The sequence below is a fragment of the Oncorhynchus tshawytscha genome, linkage group LG24, assembly GCF_018296145.1.
Source record: "Oncorhynchus tshawytscha isolate Ot180627B linkage group LG24, Otsh_v2.0, whole genome shotgun sequence".
NCBI lineage: Eukaryota > Metazoa > Chordata > Actinopteri > Salmoniformes > Salmonidae > Oncorhynchus > Oncorhynchus tshawytscha.
Window position 1 is genome coordinate 26,933,533 of NC_056452.1, and position 18,373 is coordinate 26,951,905.

The following is an 18,373-nucleotide window of genomic DNA, read 5'->3' on the forward strand; positions in this document are numbered from 1 at the left end:
TTTTGATACTTAAGTATATTTTAAATCCAAAATAGTTTTAGACTGTTACACAATTAGTATTTTACTGGGTGACTTTCACTTTTACTTGAGTCATTTTCTATTAACATAGCTTTACTTTTACTCAAGTGTGAACATTTTAAGAAGTGCTTATGACGCTAATAGATGTGTAAACTCTACAAAGTTGTATTCTGTGGATGTCACTGAGTAGGCTGATACCCCATTTCATGGGTAAAACATCCATAGGCTGTACAGAGCATAAAAGTAATGCCCCAAATGCAATTCTGAATGTAAATACATCCACAATGCGATTTCAACTGATTTGTTTTGGGTAAATTTAACTAATAATTGTCTTTTGGTGAATTTGTATAACAACATTCAAACCGTTGTTTAGCGTCATCTAGAACATTTGTGGCATGATTCCACAATTTTTACATCGGTGTGCATCAGTTTCAATGGAGTACTTTTATTTTGAAGGTAAACCGCTGATTCCACTATCGTTGTTATGAATGTTGTTCACAACACGCTGGTACAACATTGGTGTGACTGTTCACCCCTAACAGCATTCTAGAGTGAAATGAGGAGAGAGAGAGAGAGGAGGGTTGTTCAGAAGCAGAGCCAAACTACTATTCCAAATTAACTCAACGTGCTCCGCTAACGTGTCTCTGTATGTGCGAGAACAAAATAAGTTGAAAGTGACGGAGCCGACCTGTTAACGCCGGGAAAGGGTAATTCCTTCGTTGTGCCGAAGCCCCTTGGACATGGAGCGCTTATGCGGACCAGAGCTCCCGTTCTGGGTAAGTACGGCTTGTCGGATGGCAGGCAGTTGAGTTCACGGTTGTGATCACCTCGTGTATATCACAAGGATCTGAAACAAGGACGTTATCTTGGCTTCAATGTTTTCTATGTGTAAGCCGCAGAAATGGTTGTGTATAGTTGACTAATTTAGCAATGTTTCATGGTCTTGGTTTTGGAGGTGTGCAGTTACAGTACAACCATAACCCTAAAGATATAACAATGAGCCAGATGTCACTGGGTGTATAAATGTGAAGCATACGGTTGGCGTTTCCTCTCACTACCAAATAGTGAGAGGAAGCCCACTGGCAGTGGGAGAAGATGGAACGAGAGAGATTTTGTCCAACATTCTGCACATTCTCTTCAATTCAATTAAACATTTGATCTCACTACAGTACTCCGTTCCAAAAACTATAATTAGTTATGAACAGAGTGGACTAAGTTTTGTAGACTTTACTCTTTTCCAAAGTAAAAAAAAAATCGCGCTGTTTAGAGGAGTGCAAAGGCAAATTGAGTTATTGCACAGGCGCACTTGAGTAGGCGTTCCGTAACGGAAATATGCGGCTGTGTACTAGAACGCGCCAATAGGATATCGCTAGGACGTGCTTGGCTCGGCCCACATCATTGCTTGTTCTGCCCACTGACTCATTTGTTTGCGTTGAAACGACAAGGTGTGGTTTATCTTGGTTTAGTTATACATCTTTGAAAGCTTGGTGTTGGGGATTTAAACAAGACACCGAGCGCAGTTCAAGTGTATTAAACCAACAAGGAAATGTATTCGGTCCTGGATGCTTGCGTAAACTGTAGCCAACCCGTTTCAGAACAAATGTTAAATTAGTTTAAAATATGTCTATGGCCAAATTTTAACCATGCATAATTTCACTTTTTTTTACATTTTATTTAACCTTTATTTAACTAGGCAAATGCTTATTTACAATGACGGCCTACCCAGGCCAAACCCGGACGACCCTGGGCCAATTGTCTGCCGCCCAATCACAGATGTGATACAGCCTGGATTCGAACCAGGGACTGTTTATTTATTTATTTTACCTTTATTTAACCAGGTAGGCTAGTTGAGAACAAGTTCTCATTTGCAACTGCGACCTGGCCAATGTAGTTAACTAGTGATTATCTTAAGATTGATTGTTTTTATAAGTTTAATGCTAGCCAGCAACTTACCATGGCTCCTTGCTGCACTCGCATAACAGGTAGTCAGCCTGCCACGCAGTCTCCCCGTGGAGTGCAATGTAATCGGCGTCAAAAAATGCCAATTACTGATTATGATAACTTGAAATCGGCCCCAATTAATCGCCCATTCCGATTAATCGGTTGACCTCTAGTTATGAGAGGTGAGGACCTTGATTGTTTGTGCTGCCTGCCTGTACTTGGTCTAGGCCAGGGCTTTTCAAACTGGGATCCGCAGCCCTCTAGGAAGGGGGGGGGGATATTTACTTCATGAATAGCGCTAGCTGCAACAGAATACCATTGTGGATACCATTTTTATGCCTCTGTGTCCAGAATTAGGGAAACTAGCACTGGGTCGTGAAACTACTACCTCAAACTAGCTTCAGCACAATGACGGAGGGCAGTGTGTATGCAGGTTTTTGCTCCTCCCTTGTACTTGATTGATTAAGGTCACTAATTAGTAAGGAACTCCCATCACCTGGTTATCTAGGTTTAAATTGACGGTATAAAAAATTAAAAAATAAAAACAGCAGACACCTCGGCCATCCAAGGAAAGAGTTTTACACCCCTGGTCTACAGCGTGTTAGCTGTTTCTGTTTATCTGACTCTAGGGAAGTAGATGAATGGCTTCATTGCCGAGACACACACTATCCCGTTAATATGGAGGAAAAACAGTAATTGGATCTTATTACATTTTTTTTTTTTTTTAGTAAGTCATCATTTTCGGGACGGAAAACCTGTTTCTGTCAATTTTAAACCAGGGGTGGGCAACTTTGATGGAGGTTGGGGCCACATAAAATGTGAACTCATCATGAGGGGCCACAGTATACCCACATTCATACCCACCATGCAGTCAGAGCGGGCCCTAGCCTTTTACTGCCTCTAGGCGATATTCTTTCACCTTGCGAGCCAAACTTTTAAGCCCCCCCCCCCGTTGACAGCGGACATTTATGTTTTATAGTTCATTTTCTGGAATTCTACACATCTTGGGGGCAGCGAGAGGATGTAACCATTTTTGTAACTCATTTCCTGCAGTTAAACACATTTTTGCCCGTGGAGTGGAGAGAAATGTTGTCCGTTTTAATATGAAATCTGACTGCGAGTGACTAACAAAATCAACGGGGGGGGCCCCGGTCAGTAATTCGACCATGAACACTAAGTTTTGATAGCTGACTGCTAGACTAACTTACCCATCAAAAATGTTTTACTTGACATTGGCTAATTGAGTGACTACAACACTGTCAGTGACTGACAGTCAAAAACTGCTGATGCGGGGCTTTACCTAGCGTAGACTTATAGATGACCTGGAGCCAGTGGGTTTAGCGACGACTATGTAGCGAGGGCCAGCCAACGAGAGCGCGTAGGTCGCAGTGGTGGGTAGTATATGGGGCTTTGGTGACAAAACGTATGGCACTGTGATAGACTGCATCCAATTTGTTGAGTAGAGTGTTGGAGGCTATTTTGTAAATGACATTGCTGAAGTCAAGGAGCGGTAGGATAGTCAGTTTTAAGAGGGTATGTTTGGCAGCATGAGTGAAGGCGGCTTTGTTGCGAAATAGGAAGCCGATTCTAGATTTAGTTTTGGATTGGAGATGTTTGATTTGGGTCTGGAAGGAGAGTTTACAGTCTAATCAGACACCTAGGTATTTGTAGTTGTCCACATATTCTAAGTAAGAACTGTCCAGAGTAGTGATGCTAGTCTGGCGGGAGGTTGTGGGCAGCAATCAGTTGAAGAGCACTTAGTTTTACTAGCGTTTAAAAGCAGTTGGAGGCCACGGAAGGAGTGTTGTATGGCTTTGAAGCTCGTCTGGAGGTTAGTTAACACAGTGTCCAAAGAAGGGCCAGAAGTATACAGAATGGTGTCGTCTGCGTAGAGGTGGATCAGAGAATCACCAGCAGCAAGAGTGACATCATTGATATATACAGAGAAAAGTATCGGCCTGAGAATTGAACCCTGTGACACCCTCATAGAGACTGCCAGAGGTCCGGACAACAGGCCCTTCGATTTGACACAGTGAATTCTATCTGAGAAGTAGTTATTGAACCAGGCGAGGCAGTCATTTGAAAAACCAAGGCTATTGAGTCTGCCGATAAGAATGCGGTGATTGACCGAGTCGAAAGCCTTGGCCTGGTCGATGAAGACTGCTGCGCAGATTTTTCAGCTCTTTGAACACCAGCTGCCTGGATTTGGATTTGGGTGAAGGAGAAGCGAGGGGGGCTTGGGCAAGTTTCTGCAGGGGTGCAGAGATGATGGCCGGTGTAGGGTTAGCCAGAGGAAAGCATGGCCAGCCGTAGAAATATGCTTATTGAAATGATCAATTATCGTAGATTTATTGGTGGTGACAGTGTTTCCTCAGTGCAGTGGGCAGCTGGGAGGAGGTGCTCTTATTCTCCATGGACTTTACAGTGTCCCAAAACATTTTGGAGTTCGAGCTACAGGATGCAAATTTCTCTTTGAAAAATCTAGTCTTTGCTTTCCTGACTGACTGAGTATATTTGTTCCTGACTTCCCTAAAAAGTTGCATATTATGGGGACTATTTGATGCTAATAAAGAATGCCACAGGATTTTTTGTGCTGGTCAAGAGCAGTCAAGTCTGGGGTGAACCCAGGGCTATATCTGTTCTTAGTTCTGCATCTTTTGAATAGTAATGTCTTCGACACAGGTGGACAGCATGTAACTTAACACCTAGCCTTCAGTTCTTCACCGGGAATTGCCCTCTGCTGCAACAGGTGTACTGTTGATATTTGCGGTAAATCTGATTATTTTGTGATACGAGTGAACCATTTTTGTACAACATCCAGTGGGGTGAGTTTTTAAAGTAGAAAAGTGAGCTGAAGACATGATTCAACTTTCTTTTGTATTCTACAGTTGAATGGAGCTGGGCTGGACGTTGTGTGCTGTTCATTAGTCTTTAGGAAATGTGGTTTAGCACGTCTTAACTGAGAAGTGACTGAGTTCTTTTCGTCGAAAGAAAGAAATGGTGACACCAGACTGAATGGTAAACATCCATGTGTGTGTTAAGGACATTCAATTCCAGTTTCAGTTTAATTCACTTCCAATTGTAGTGTATTTTAGGGGAACACTAGATGTTGGACACAATAGATTACATAGAGGTTTTTCAGTGTCTGTAAGCGGCCCTGTGCTGTTTGACTCGGGGATATCCCACGGTCACTTTAAAGGGATAGTGCGAGATTCTGGAAACGAGGGTTAAAGAAAATACTAGAATTCTATTGGAACAGTTATGTTCGCTGTTCCGGTAGACTCCTAGCCATTGCGCTAACGCTATTTAGCAATAGCTGCAACTTCCTTCAAACTGCACACAGAGACATAAACATTTAATCCACGAGTTTATCTGACTCGGGGTAAATAGAAAAAGGTCTTAATTGCCAGAATCTCTCAGTATCCGTTTGACTCCAGTAGTGTTGTTTTAACGTTAAGTAGGGAATTGCTGAAATGCTGACTTGACAAAATGTATTCCAGTCATCATGACTCTGGCTCCCCTCACTTTGATATCGTATTGACTTATCGTTACCTCAGATGACTTTGTGAGCTTTCAGAGATGATTCACGTTTCTTTGGTTCCTTAATTAAGCAATATCTCATGAGGCCATTGACTTATTCCACATTTAGTTGTGTTACAGCCTGAAGTGTGTGTGTGTGTACACTTCTTTTCTTTGGATACATCCACAATAATTAGACTGTATGAATCTGGCTCAGAGAAGTTGTCAGTCTGGACACATGAATATTCTATGGCACATTGGAGATCACGAAAACTGCAACATTGTTGCACAGCTCATAGAGACAGGAAGCAAGGTTAAGACACCCCCCACGGTCAGCTAGAAGCATGGGGGAAATAACGTCTAGACTCTTATTCTCTTTTCTTTTTTCAAGGGAGATGAAGGGTAGGAATTGCCTGGCTGTGCTGTGGGACAGCGGATGAGTATTGATAATTCAAATGTCACTGTTGACAGGCATTACCAAACGATTGTCGTGAATAACTCCCTCCCAAATCCGTTTTTATAATAAGTATTGTTGAGTATTGCTTTTTCAGACAGAAGATTTCAGGTAAATACAACATGTAAGAAACCAGAGTACAACATTCACTCGAGTTCTCTACTTAAAATGGAAAAATTAGCTTTAAAGACATGATTTAAAGATCTTTGGTTCGTAACACTGGAAACAATCTGTGAATGCCACATGACCAGTGTTTTTACAGTGTATTGCTAACTATCTGGTAGGGCTTACAGACTCCCCCCGTACACAACACTGAATTAATTAACAAATCCCCTCCGATTACTCACTGTCTGGCAATTAGTGTATAGGGGGAGGGAGAACCCATGGAGAGGTGTGTGCTTTGTGTTAAGAGAGTGAGATTGTGTAAGAGGGGGTACACAGACAGTGAAAACATGAGGGGATCTGTGTGAGACGCGTGTGGGATGAGTGGTGTTAACAACCGTGGGATTCCATAGAATTACAGTGGAAAGGTCAACTGTGCTGTAACCTGTACTGTATATTTCCAAGGCACTACCATTTTCTAGAGAAGTATTTAGTTGGACAAAAGCCACCATAATTTGCAAATAAATTCATTAAAAATCCTACAATGTGATTTTCTGGATTTTTTTTCTCTCATTTTGTCTGTCATAGTTGAAGTGTACCTATGATGAAAATTACAGGCCTCTCTCATCTTTTTAAGTGGGAGAACTTGCACAATTGGTGGCTGACTAAATACTTTTTTGCCCCACTGTATACCACGGCTTTCAGCTAATCAGCGTTCAGGGCTCGAATCACCCAGTTTATCAGTATCATGAGAGAACACAGATGACATCAGACAAATAATCTATGAATGCTTGCTTCTAATGGCACCATGAATAACATTTTCAGCACTGTGAAGTTATAGAATATACAATTGAAGTCAGAAGTTTACATACACTTAGGTTGGAGTCATTAAAACTTGTTTTTCAACCACTTCTCAAATCTCTTGTTAACAAACTATAGTTTTGGCAAGTAGGTTAGGACATCTACTTTGTGCATTACACAATACGTTTTTCCAACAATTGTTTACAGACAGATTATTTCATTTATAGTTCACTGTATTACAATTCCAGTGGGTCAGAAGTTTACATACACTAAGTTGACTGTGCCCTTTCAAAAAATGATGTCATGGCTTTAGAAGCTTCTGATAGGCTAATTGACTTAATTTGAGTCAATTGGAGGTGTACCTGTGGATGTATTTCAAGGCCTACCTTCAAACTCAGTCCCTCTTTGCTTGACATCATGGGAAAATCAAAAGAAATCAGCCAAGACCTGTGTAGACCTCAACAAGTCTGGTTCATGCTTGGGAGCAATTTCCAAACGCCTGAATGTACCACTTTCATCTGTACAAACAATAGTACGCAAGTATAAACACCATGGCACCACGCAGCCGTCATACCGCTCAGGAAGGAGACGCGTTCTGTCTCCTAGAGATAAAAGTACTTTGGTGCGAAAAGTGCAAATCAATCCCAGAACAACAGCAAAGGACCTTGTGAAGATGCTGGAGGAAACAGGTACAAAAGTATCTATACCCACAGTAAAACGAGTCCTATATTGACGTAACCAGAAAGGCCACTCGGCAAGGAAGAAGCCACTGCTCCAAAACGCCATAAAAAAGCCAGGCTACGGTTTGCAACTGAACATGGGGACAAAGATTGTACTATTTGGAGAAATGTCCTCTGGTCTGATGAAAAAAAAAAATAGAACTGTTTGGCCATAATGACCATCGTTATGTTTGGAGGAAAAAGGGGGAGGCTTGCAAGCCAAAGAACACCATCCCAACCGTGAAGCACGGGGGTGGCAGCATCATGTTGTGGGGGTGCTTTGCTGCAGGATGGACTGGTGCACTTCACAAAATAGATGGCTTCATGAGGAAGGAAATTTATGTGGATATATTGAAGCAACATCTCAAGACATCAGTCAGGAAGTTAAAGCTTGGTCGCAAATGGGTCTTCCAAATGGAAAATGACCCCAAACATACTTCCAAAGTTGTGGCAAAATGGCTTAAGAGGTTAAGGACAACAAAGTCAATGTATTGGAGTGATCATCACAAAGCCCTGACCTCAATCCTATAGAATTTTTTTGGGCAGAACTAAAAAAGTGTGTGAGCAAAAAGGCCTACAGACCTGACTGTACTACACAAACCTGACTCAGTTACACCAGCTCTGTCAGGAGGAATGGGCCAAAATTCACCCAACTTATTGTGGGAAGCTTCTAACCCAGTGGGAATGTGATGAAAGAAATAAAAGCTGAAATAAATCATTCTCTCTACTATTATTCTGACATTTCACATTCTTAAAATATAGTGGTGATCCTAATTGACCTAAGACTGTGAATTTTTACTTGGATTAAATGTCAGGAATTGTGGAAAAACTGAGTTTAAATGTATTTGGCTAAGGTGTATGTAAACTTCCCACTTCAACTGTAGATGACTCATTATTTTATTCGCCATGGGGAAATTTTCACACTCACCGTAAACACTGACTGCAGCTATTGAGAAATCTTGGCACCCAGACCCAAAACTAAGAGAGTTCTGGGAAAATAAACCTTTTTGTACTCAGCTGCCATTCTTTGGAATAGTCTTGCAAAAATTAATTATCTCTATGGTCTTTTTCAAGTTGTCACATAAAATGTTTTGCTAAATACCAGTAGACTTACAGTACTGGGGCTTACTTGTGTCAGCCAAGGATTTATTTGCGTACAGTACCTTTACAATGCAAACTTATCAAACATGCTCACACTTCCTTTTTCCACCATAACCAGAGGGTGTGTAACATACTTTCACTATAGGGGGGGGGGGATGGGAGAAGCTGCAAAGCTACGACTGTTGACATTGATGTGTTGATGTCAAAAGAACTACTAACATTAATTACTAAACCAAAAGGTCAACAGATTTTGATTACAGCAATAACGACACCGGAGAAACATTTGCGTTCATTCTCTAATCAGTCTTGTCACTGGCATCAAACGAAGGGTAGCCTAGTGGTTAGAGCGTTGGGCCAGGAAACGAAAGGTTGCTGGATCGAATCCCAGAGCTGACAAGGTAAAAAAAAAAATCTGTTGTTCTGCCCCATAAGAAAGGCAGTTAACCCACTGTTACCCGGGTGCTGATTATGTAATTATTCGCCTACCTCCTCGTGCCTTTTGCACACAATGAATATAGACTCTCTTTTTCTTTTTCCTACTGTGTTATTGACTTGTTTATTATTTTACTCCATGTGTAACTCTGTGTTGTTGTCTTGTTCAAACTGCTATGCTTTATCTTGGCCAGGTTGCAGTTGTAAATGAGAACTTGTTCTCAACTAGCCTACCTGGTTAAATAAAGGTGTTCTCAACTAGCCTACCTGGTTAAATAAAGGTGTTCTCAACTAGCCTACCTGGTTAAATAAAGGTGTTCTCAACTAGCCTACCTGGTTAAATAAAGGTGTTCTCAACTAGCCTACCTGGTTAAATAAAGGTGTTCTCAACTAGCCTACCTGGTTAAATAAAGGTGAAAAAAAAAATGTTGGTTGAAGGCATTCAGTTGTACAACTGACTCGGTATCCCCTTTGGACCAACAGAGCTACTAACTCCACTAGTGATATGATATTTGTTCTTCTGGATATTACAGGGAAGACTAAAGACGTTACCAGAGAGATGGCTGCTAGCACCAGGTTAACACAGCACAACAGGCCTGTTTGTGTAGAAGGCCGTATTTTCGTATTTTTCGAATTTCGTATTTTATTAGGATCCCAATTAGCGACTGCCTTGGCAAAACACTACAAATAAAATAATATACATAACACTAAATAATACAATACAAAATTACCTAATGTATAAACATGCCTGTCTCTTCACAGTCCACGTTGTGTCGTAAGGTGTTCTTTTATCTGTGTTTTTGCTAGCTTGAGTTACCTGGGTTACCAGAGTTCCATGTAGTCATGTTACCTGGGTTACCAGAGTTCCATGTAGTCATGTTACCTGGGTTACCAGAGTTCCATGTAGTCATGTTACCTGGGTTACCAGAGTTCCATGTAGTCATGTTACCTGGGTTACCAGAGTTCCATGTAGTCATGGCTCTATTTAATACTGTGTGTTTCCCAGCCTCTTCTGGACCTGGGGACTGTTTTGTGCCCAGAAGTGTTTGGTACCTTCTAACCCATCAATATCTCGCACAAAGAGAAGGGGGAGGTGGATACCTAGTCAGTTGTACAACTGAATGCAGTAAACTGAAATGTGTCTTCCGCATTTAACCCCTCTGAATTAGAGAGGTTCGGGGGGCTGCCTTAATCGAAATCCACGTCATCGCCGCCCGGGGTACAGTGGGTTAACTACCTTTCTCAGGGGCAGAACGACAGCAACCTACCACTCACACACCGCAACCTACCACTCACACACCGCAACCTACCACTCACACACCGCAACCTACCACTCACACACCGCAACCTACCACTCACACACCGCAACCTACCACTCACACACCGCAACCTACCACTCACACACCGCAACCTACCACTCACACACCGCAACCTACCACTCACACACCGCAACCTACCACTCACACACCAACCTGCACTCACACACCGCAACCTACCACTCACACACCGCAACCTACCATCCAACCTACCACTCACACACCGCAACCTACCACTCACACACCGCAACCTACCATCCAACCTACCACTCACACACCGCAACCTACCACTCACACACCGCAACCTACCACTCACACACCGCAACCTACCACTCACACACCGCAACCTACCACTCACACACCGCAACCTACCATCCAACCTACCACTCTGATACAGCTCAATAATTACCACACTGGGGAGGTGCCTGTTCTGGCGCCACAGACCACTGTGCAATGGCAAGCTAGCAACTTGGTTATACAGAAATGGGCTTATTCAGTCACTTCATTCAGTTCAGTCCCTTCGATTTACACAACCATGCAGTGTATATTGCTTTTGTCCTGTCATACGAATATGATTCAGTCCTGGCCTGCTCTTAAACCCTGGCCTGGCCTGCTCTTAAACCCTGGCCTGGCCTGGCCTGCTCTTAAACCCTGGCCTGCTCTTAAACCCTGGCCTGCTCTTAAACCCTGGCCTGCTCTTAAATCCTGGCCTGGCCTTGGCCTGCTCTTAAACCTTGGCCTGCTCTTAAATCCTGGCCTGGCCTTGGCCTGCTCTTAAACCCTGGCCTGGCCTGGCCTGCTCTTAAACCCTGGCCTGGCCTGGCCTGCTCTTAAACCCTGGCCTGGCCTGGCCTGGCCTGCTCTTAAACCCTGGCCTGGCCTGGCCTGCTCTTAAACCCTGGCCTGGCCTGGCCTGCTCTTAAACCCTGGCCTGGCCTGGCCTGCTCTTAAACCCTGGCCTGGCCTGGCCTGCTCTTAAACCCTGGCCTGGCCTGCTCTTAAACCCTGGCCTGGCCTGGCCTGGCCTGCTCTTAAACCCTGGCCTGGCCTGGCCTGGCCTGCTCTTAAACCCTGGCCTGGCCTTGGCCTGCTCTTAAACCCTGGCTTGGCCTGCTCTTAAACCCTGGCCTTGGCCTGCTCTTAAACCCTGGCCTTGGCCTGCTCTTAAACCCTGGCCTGGCCTTGGCCTGCTCTTAAACCCTGGCCTGGCCTGGCCTGCTCTTAAACCCTGGCCTGGCCTTGGCCTGCTCTTAAACCCTGGCCTGGCCTTGGCCTGCTCTTAAACCCTGGCCTGGCCTTGGCCTGCTCTTAAACCCTGGCCTGGCCTTGGCCTGCTCTTAAACCCTGGCCTGGCCTGGCCTTGGCCTGCTCTTAAACCCTGGCCTGGCCTGGCCTTGGCCTGCTCTTAAACCCTGGCCTGGCCTGGCCTTGGCCTGCTCTTAAACCCTGGCCTGGCCTGGCCTTGGCCTGCTCTTAAACCCTGGCCTGGCCTGCTCTTAAACCCTGGCCTGGCCTGGCCTGCTCTTAAACCCTGGCCTGGCCTGGCCTGCTCTTAAACCCTGGCCTGGCCTTGGCCTGCTCTTAAACCCTGGCCTGGCCTTGGCCTGCTCTTAAACCCTGGCCTGGCCTTGGCCTGCTCTTAAACCCTGGCCTGGCCTTGGCCTGCTCTTAAACCCTGGCCTGGCCTTGGCCTGCTCTTAAACCCTGGCCTGGCCTTGGCCTGCTCTTAAACCCTGGCCTGGCCTTGGTCTGCTCTTAAACTGGCCTGGCCTGGGCCTGGTCTGCTCTTAAACCCTGGCCTGGCCTGGCCTGCTCTTAAACTCTGGCCTGGCCTGGCCTGCTCTTAAACCTGGCCTGGTCTGCTCTTAAACCCTGGCCTGGCCTTGGTCTGCTCTTAAACCCTGGCCTGGCCTTGGCCTGCTCTTAAACCCTGGCCTGGCCTTGGCCTGCTCTTAAACCCTGGCCTGGCCTTGGCCTGCTCTTAAACCCTGGCCTGGCCTTGGCCTGCTCTTAAACCCTGGCCTGGCCTGGGCCTGGCCTGGCCTTGGCCTCTTAAACCCTGGCCTGGCCTTGGCCTGCTCTTAAACCCTGGCCTGGCCTTGGCCTGCTCTTAAACCCTGGCCTGGCCTTGGTCTGCTCTTAAACCCTGGCCTGGCCTTGGTCTGCTCTTAAACCCTGGCCTGGCCTTGGCCTGCTCTTAAACCCTGGCCTGGCCTGGCCTGGCCTGCTCTTAAACTCTGGCCTGGCCTTGGCCTGCTCTTAAACTCTGGCCTGGCCTGGCCTGCTCTTAAACTCTGGCCTGGGCCTGCTCTTAAACCCTCGCCTGGCCTGGCCTGCTCTTAAACCCTGGCCTGGCCTTGGCCTGCTCTTAAACCCTGGCCTGGCCTTGGGCCTGGCCTGGCCTTGGCCTGCTCTTAAACCCTGGCCTGGCCTTGGCCTGCTCTTAAACCCTGGCCTGGCCTTGGCCTGCTCTTAAACCCTGGCCTGGCCCTGCTCTTAAACCCTGGCCTGGCCTGGCCTGGCCTTGGCCTGCTCTTAAACTCTGGCCTGGCCTGGCCTGCTCTTAAACTCTGGCCTGGCCTGGCCTGCTCTTAAACTCTGGCCTGGCCTGGCCTGCTCTTAAACCCTGGCCTGGCCTGCTCTTAAACCCTGGCCTGGCCTGGCCTGCTCTTAAACCCTGGCCTGGCCTGGCCTGCTCTTAAACCCTGGCCTGGCCTGGCCTGCTCTTAAACCCTGGCCTGGCCTGGCCTGGCCTGCTCTTAAACCCTGGCCTGGCCTGGCCTGGCCTGCTCTTAAACCCTGGCCTGGCCTGGCCTGGCCTGCTCTTAAACCCTGGCCTGGCCTGGCCTGGCCTGGCCTGCTCTTAAACCCTGGCCTGGCCTGCTCTTAAACCCTGGCCTGGCCTGGCCTGCTCTTAAACCCTGGCCTGGCCTGGCCTTGGCCTGCTCTTAAACCCTGGCCTGGCCTGGCCTTGGCCTGCTCTTAAACCCTGGCCTGGCCTGGCCTTGGCCTGCTCTTAAACCCTGGCCTGGTCTGCTCTTAAACCCTGGCCTGGCCTGGTCTGCTCTTAAACCCTGGCCTGGCCTGGTCTGCTCTTAAACCCTGGTCTGCTCTTAAACCCTGGTCTGCTCTTAAACCCTGGCCTGCTCGTAAACCCTGGCCTGCACCTAAACCCTGGCCTGCACCTAAACCCTGGCTATTAAGCAGATGGGCCGAAGGTAAATGGCATTAATTCTATGTGTAACTATAGAGGATGGCTATAGTGCCGCATCCATTGATGTCAACTGGTTTATACTGGTTTAATAAGGAAGGAATGGTATGGTGCCTGTGATCTTATTTATTTGGATCTAAAATGGCATCTTAACAAAGTAACCTTGAATATCTACAGATAAATGATGACTTGCTTAGAGTATTTCCAAATATTTATAGGTTTTACTGTCCAGCTGTGGTCTTGCATATTTTCCATGCTATATACTGAAGACTATTACAAGAACACCTGGCATGTGTATACTCAAACATGACAGAAATGGCCAAATAGACTCCACTGTCCGTCTATGACTAGAAGTGGTGGATTAGTCTGTGAGATGCAAGGCATGGTACATGGATGGGGTGTGCCTTGCCTTTTGGTTTTTCACTTCCTGCTGTAAATTATGGAAGCATATAGCTGCCGAAATGCAAATGGTCAAATGACAAATCAATATCATGTTTGAAATTCGATATGCATTTTTTTCTGTGACAAAATTCAAATTGAAATGCAAAACAATATATATATTGCATTATCATCATGATTGAATATGGAAAATGTCTGCCCATTTTGAAAAATAAATAGAAAACTGGGTTTAATATTTCATTTCCATATTATTATCCAGTATAATAATGACACATTTAACTTAATTGACATTTCTCATGTTTGCCATTTCATTTCCTTGTTGTGATTTAGCCTGAGTTGTGACAACTAAATTCATTATTAATTGGTAACGTGCGGGAGGTGTTTTGGTAACGTAAGGCAGAAGAGGTTGGCTGTGCTTGCTGGCAACAGTCACCTTCGGTCGTTGCTGTATCGCTCAACAAGGCATACGGTATCGATGTGGCGTGTTTTGGGGTTGTCCTGGCAACAACAACCAGTATGAAACTCCACAGGTAGATGAAGAACAGCCAGTGTGTGCGAGGAGTTCGCGGGAGAGGACTATACAGCTCAGCGGAGGGGACTACTACTAGTTAGCTAATATAGCTAATTGACTATTATAAACTTAGCAAAAAAAGAAACGTCCTCTCATTGTCAACTGCGTTTATTTTCAGCAAACTTAACATGTGTAAATATTTGTATGAACATAACAAGATTTAACAACTGAGACATGAACTGAACAAGTTCCACAGACATGTGACTAACAGAAATGGAATAACGTGTCCCTGAACAAAGGGGGGTCAAAATCAAAAGTAACAGTCAGTATCTGGTGTGGCCACCAGCTGCATTAAGTACTGCAGTGCATCTCCTCCTCATGGACTGCACCAGATTTGCCAGTTCTTGCTGTGAGATGTTACCCCACTCTTCCACCAAGGCACCTGCAAGTACCTGGACATTTCTGGGGGGAATGGCCCAAGCCCTCACCCTCCGATCCAACTGGTCCCAGCTCAGTGGGCTTGAGATCCAGGCTCTTCTCTGGCCATGGCAGAACACTGACATTCCTGTCTTGCAGGAAGTCCCATACAGAACGAGCAGTATGGCTGGTGGCATTGTCATGCTGGAGGGTCATGTCAGGATGAACCTGCAGGGAGGGTACCACATGAGGGAGGAGGATGTCTTCCCTGTAACGCACAGCGTTGAGATTGCCTGCAATGACAAGAAGCTCAGTCCGATGATGCTGTGACGCACCGCTCCAGACTATGATGGACCCTCCACCTCCAAATCGATCCCGCTCCAGAGTACAGGCCTCGGTGTCACGCTCATTCCTTCGACGATAAACGCGAATCCCTGGTGAGACAAAACCGCGACTCGTCAGTGAAGAGCACTTTTTGCCAGTCCTGTCTGGTCCAGCGATGGTGGGTTTGTGCCCATAGGTGACATTTGTTGCCAGTGATGTCTGGTGAGGACCTGCCTTACAACATGGCCTACAAGCTCTCAGTCCAGCAGTCTGAGCACTGATGGAGGGATTGAGCGTTCCTGGTGTAATTCGGGCTGTTGTTGCCATCCTGTACCTGTCCCGCAGGTGTGATGTGTGATGCAGATTGCGCTGCATGTCCTGTCTCTCCTATCTCCTCATTGGTTTATAGAAGCAGGTACCCACGTGCCATCTCCTCATTGGTTTATAGAAGCAGGTACCCACGTGCCATCTCCTCATTGGTTTATAGAAGCAGGTGCCCACGTGCCATCTCCTCATTGGTTTATAGAAGCAGGTGCCCACGTGCCATCTCCTCATTGGTTTATAGAAGCAGGTACCCACGTGCCATCTCCTCATTGGTTTATAGAAGCAGGTACCCACGTGCCATCTCCTCATTGGTTTATAGAAGCAGGTACCCACGTGCCATCTCCTCATTGGTTTATAGAAGCAGGTACCCACGTGCCATCTCCTCATTAGTTTATAGAAGCAGGTGCCCACGTGCCTTCTCCTCATTGGTTATACCCACGTGGGTGATTTGGAAGACAAAATGTTTTGCAGGTTGTCCTGTTAATACTATGGAGTGTAGATGCCAATCGCCATATAAGTTCAAAGATGAAAAAGCCCGGAAGGAGGAGAGTTGACTAGAAACGATTCGGTCGACCGTTTTATGTGTGGATTAATTGTCGGAGTAGAGGACCTTGTGTAGTTCAGGTAAAATCTGGGGGTTGGTCTCTTCTGCTCTGTTCACTCAAACACATTCACCACTGGCTGGTTCTGAAACACTGCAGATATGGAGTTTGATACAATATGCTTTACTCTCCTGTCTATTTATCTATTGACAGTAACAAAAAGCTTCCATACTCACACAGGTTTTTGGGTTAGGGTTAGGGTTTTGGGATTGTTTTTCAGGCCTCACTAAACCGCAAGCACTTTAGTTCTGTTTAGGTGTGCTATAATGCGGCAGGGTAGCCTAGTGGTTAAAGCGTTGGACTAGTAACCCGAAAGGTTGCTGGATCGAATCCCCGAGCTGACAAGGTAAAAGTCTGTCGTTCTGCCCCCTGAACAAGGCAGTTAACCCACTGTTCCCCGGTAGGCCGTCATTGTAAATAAAAATTTGTTCTGAACTGACCTGCCTAGTTTAATAAAAATGCCTTCATAGCACTGACAGCAGTCCTCATTAGGAGTTATAACTGCTAATGTCAGTTTGACTTTGACTGGCAAGTAACCTTATTTGCATACTGTAAGTACACCAACCTATAATATATTAAATTTATTTTGCCCAAATTTGATTAAAAGGACATAAACCCTGACAGAAATATAATTACATGTCATTTGTGTTCATTATGAGTCCCAGCCTTGTTGTCCAGTCTCACTGACTCTGTTTTAATTAACTTAGCTATCTTAATATAGAATGGAGTTAACTATGACCATAGCTTATGAATACAGAAATGTTCAATATTCAAGTTCCACATTCACATTTGTTACATAGCTTGAAGTGCAGAGATCCTGACTTTTTCATAGAGGTCTTTTGAGGCGGACTGTGAAATAGTGATTTGTATACGCTTCACTCTTTTTGCTTAGATTTCATTTTAAAAGCAGCATTTGTTAGCACTGTCTGATACTACAAACCACAAGATGAGTAGATGATGACGTGATGGTGGATCATGCTTTCTGTTGTGGCGCCAGACATTTTACCAGCAACATTTTAAATTTACCGGACCTAATTAGGGCGTCCACCCACGGTGCTCAGAATGACACAAATCCCCTTTTTAGATGATGGTAATTCATAATAACAGAACATTCAAGTCTAGGATGCAACGATGTGCGCTAATTCTTACCTAATTCTGATGAGCACTTTGAAGATGTTTGAAGGACTGTCCACATTAACTTTTCCTCAGATAACAAGACAAGTAACGAACATCAAAATCACTAGCCTGTCAATCTACTGTCCCCCGTAGAAGAAAGGTTTACCTATTGGTCAGCTTGTAGAGAAATAAATAGCCTATTCCAAATAGACTATGGGACAGTTGTGGGAAAACATATCCCCAAATTCAGAACAGCCTCAATTTGTCAGGGTATTGGACTCTACAAGGTGTCGAAAGCGTTCCACAGGGATGCTGGCCTATGTTGACTCCCGATGCTTCCCACATTTTGTGTCAATTTGGCTGGATGTCCTTTGGATGGTTGACCATTCTTGATAAACACAGGAAACTGTTGAGTGTGAAAAACCCAGTTTTCTGTATTTTAATCTCAGCTTGGATCCATTTTAAGAACGGTTTGAGCATATTATTTAAGCAGAATGGGATTAAATATGCTGAGTTTGAGATTAATGCTGTTTTAAGTATCTCAGAAGCTTCCCAATGTCTCCTTGAGTTGCTCTACTTGGTTCTTAGTGCCCATGATGCAACCCAACACCCAAAGCTGTGCTTTCCCCCTCCATGGAAGTCTACAGGACTATATCTACGTAATGAGTAAAGTAGCAACCGTGGAAGTCTACAAGACTATCTCTACGTAATGAGTAAAGTAGCAACCGTGGAAGTCTACAGGACTATCTCTATCTACGTAATGAGTAAAGTAGCAACCGTGGAAGTCTACAGGACTATCTCTACGTAATGAGTAAAGTAGCAACCGTGGAAGTCTACAGGACTATCTCTACGTAATGAGTAAAGTAGCAACCGTGGAAGTCTACAGGACTATCTCTACGTAATGAGTAAAGTAGCAACCGTAGAAGTCTACAGGACTATATCTACGTAATGAGTAAAGTAGCAACCGTGGAAGTCTACAGGACTATCTCTATCTACGTAATGAGTAAAGTAGCAACATGACCTGGGGTCAGGGGTCAAGACAGGAGAAAAGTGGATTGACTACTGA

At 45.2% G+C, this 18,373-nt stretch overlaps 1 protein-coding gene across 1 annotated transcript in view; it reads left to right on the forward strand.

Annotated features, from left to right (window-relative positions):
* The first annotated feature begins 548 nt into the window (after positions 1 to 548).
* The window catches only part of LOC112235717 (ATP-binding cassette sub-family C member 3), a 61,819-nt gene continuing 43,994 nt past the window's right edge, over positions 549 to 18,373 (forward strand). The window contains exon 1 of the mRNA XM_042305592.1: positions 549 to 794. Coding sequence (XP_042161526.1) covers positions 759 to 794 — 36 coding nt within the window. The 5' untranslated portion in view covers positions 549 to 758. The remainder of the gene's footprint in view (positions 795 to 18,373) is intronic.